The 2941-nt window shown below is 41.8% G+C and overlaps 1 protein-coding gene across 1 annotated transcript; it reads left to right on the top strand.

Annotated features, from left to right (window-relative positions):
• The first annotated feature begins 1685 nt into the window (after window positions 1–1685).
• Window positions 1686–2114, top strand: LOC130998567 (uncharacterized). The gene has a single exon (XM_057923984.1). It carries the CDS (start codon window positions 1686–1688, stop codon window positions 2112–2114), a length of 429 nt encoding a protein of 142 aa, XP_057779967.1.
• The last annotated feature ends 827 nt before the right edge of the window (window positions 2115–2941 follow it).

Consider the following 2941-nt stretch of genomic DNA (forward strand, 5'->3'; position numbering starts at 1 on the left):
TTGGCTTTGGGATTCTCTTCTTCGATTCAAACTTTGGAGAGGTTTGGCTTTAGCTGAGTAACAATTTTGGCAGCGTTTCAGCTTATGTTGTTGAATCGGTGAAGATTGAAGTGATCCTCGAGCGCTATTTATAGGAGACGTCTTGAATAGATCCATTGGCGGAGAAGGTCTTCAAGATTCTTCCGTTAGAGAGTAATTTGAACTTGGGCTGAGGCTTCAATCTTTGAGGTTCCTTGTTTGGTGAGAACGGCTACGTTGAAGAGCAGGAGATGCGACATCTCTGAAAAGGTAATCACCAAAAAGGAATGGCTCTGCAGAGAAAGGACGATCCTGAGATCTCTGCATTTAATGCGGCTGTACTTCTGGAGTGCGTGGCTTCCTTTGCACGTTGGAGGTTCAGTTCGAGGAAGAATGTTTAACTGATACTTGACTTTAGTATCAGTCTGCTGATTCCACGTGGCACACATTAAGTAATCAGTCAAAACTGATTCATCAACTGATGCTTCAGTCGGCAACTTCAGTCTTCAGTCTTGAGTCCTTCGTTCTTCAGTCTTCAGAACAGCAACTAAACTAGAAAAAGAGCTCTAACACTTGAGTTCAAAACAGTTCTAGTCTATTTCAATTGGAACTTAATGATTTTGGTATCATCAAAACTAGGATTAGGATATTTTATTAAGTTCCGAACAAGGCTAAACCTAGACTCATATGGTGGATACTACTCCTTCAAGAGTTCGATATGAAAATTAAAGATAAGAGTGAACAACGTGGCTGATCACTTAAGCAGAATCGTCAAGACTGAGGGTGTTGTGCCCATTTCAGAAATATTTCCAGATGAGCATTTATATCATGCCCATGATGCCAGGAGGACTGAACCTTGGTATGCTGACATTGTGAATTTCAAGACCTCAAGGGAATTTCCTCTTGGGCTCAGTGCATATCAGAGGAACAAGGTCAAGTTTGAATGCAGGGCATATGTATGAGATGAAGTATATTTGTGGAAGAAGTGCTTGGATCAAATCCTTAGGAGATGTGTTCCAGAATGGGAGGCCAAAGACATTCTTGACCACGACCATGCCAAAGAATATAGAGGACACTTTGGTCATAAGAGGACAACATATAAAGTTTTGGATTGTGGGTTCTACTGGCTCACAATATTCAAGGATGCTTATAAGATATGCAAGGAATGTGAGCAGTGTCAAAGGGACATCAACATCACTCGGAGAAATAAAATGCCCATGATGCCTATTTTACCAGTGGATATATTTGACATATGGGGCATAGATTTCATGGGACCCTTTCTCTCCTCCAAAGGAAATATGTACATCTTGTTGGTTGTAGATTACGTATCCAAATGGGTGGAAAGAAAAGCATCACCAACCAATGATTCGAAAGTTGTTGCTTTTTTCTTGAAGTTCAAAATTTTCAGTAGGTTTGACGTGCCAAAGGCAATCATTAGTGATCAATGGATACACTTTTGCAATGCAACCATCGAGAAGTTGTTCAAGAAGTATGGTGTTACTCATAAGATAACTACAACATACCATCCACAAGGAAATGCACAGGCGGAGCTCTCCAACATAATCATAAAGACCATCTCGAAAAAGGTAGTTAGACCAACTAGCAAGGATTGAAGTATGCATCTTGATGATGAATTATGGGCATATCGCACCGCTTTCAAGACACCCATGGGGATTTCTCCTTATCAGATTGTCTTTGACAAGATATGTCATCTTCCAGTGGAACTTGAGCACATGGCATATTGGGCAGTCAGCAAGATGAACTATGAATGGGACGTTATTGGGCAAGAGAGAAAACTCCAATTGCAGGAGTTAGAAGAGATCAGGCGTGAAGCCTATGACAATGCTGCTCTGTACAAAGAGAGATTGAAGAAGACATATGATCAGCTCATCAAGGTCAAGACATTTGAACATGGGCAGAAAGTTCTACTTTACCAATCGAGGTTCAAACTCATATCCGGGAAGCTATCAAGCAAATGGATTGGGCCTTATGAAGTGCAAGCCCAATATCCAAATGGAGCAGTGGAGATCAAGGATTTCAAATTCGGAAGTGTTTTCAAGGTGAATGGTCAACGATTGAAGGCCTACTATGGGTAAAAAATGGAAGATAACCCAGATGCACTGAAGCTTCATGGTCAAAAGGCAAACTGAAGGATGGCATGGCGTTGTGCTAACGATGATAACTAGAGCACTGGCTAGGAGACAACCTGGTATGTTTATTGCTTTATTTCATTTTTTATTTTCATTTTGTTTGTTTTGGCACGCGGAGAAGGTTTTTGTTTTTGGTGTGTAGGGCTGGATAGAAGACCAAGAAGAAAGAAGGAGAAAAATGCGTGTGTGCAAAAAAAATGGCGCGTGGAATTGGTGATATCACAGATAAGGCATAACCGCCAATTTTCAAACTAACGGACGTGTCAAGTCAGTTTTCAAAAAGAAAACTGACACGTCTGTTAGTTTTCAAAAAAAATGACACGACCTGCCCGTGACTCTTAAATTACCCTACGTCATCCGTCAGTCCCATCATGGCATTTTTGAATCAAAACTGCCCATCCCCCTCTCTCTACTTCTCCGATAACTTATTCTCTCTTCTCTCTCACTTAAAACCCTAGCCCTTTTCTTCTCTCTCCCACCATGGTAAACACCAGGCCAAAGTTCCTAAAGTAGATTCCACCGGCACTTCCATTGATCTCACCACCACTCCAACACCACCGAAATCTAAATGCAAAGGTAAGATGGCAGCCTCTCCCTCCACCAAAACCTCAACCGAACTTGCCCCTAAATCGCCTTCACCGGCGAAAACTAAAGAAATCGAGGCTGCCATTGAAAAAGTGACCGAGGACTCCCTCGCTGTTGACCAACCGGAGGTGGAGCCTGCCTGTAACACCCCACATTTTTCCTCATTCTAAATATTTTTGAGATTTTTT

The sequence above is a fragment of the Salvia miltiorrhiza genome, chromosome 8, assembly GCF_028751815.1.
Source record: "Salvia miltiorrhiza cultivar Shanhuang (shh) chromosome 8, IMPLAD_Smil_shh, whole genome shotgun sequence".
NCBI lineage: Eukaryota > Viridiplantae > Streptophyta > Magnoliopsida > Lamiales > Lamiaceae > Salvia > Salvia miltiorrhiza.

Coding starts and splice junctions, on each gene's coding strand:
- LOC130998567 (XM_057923984.1), top strand. CDS start 1,686: ATGGGGATTTCTCCTTATCAGATTGTCTTTGACAAGATATGTCATCTT.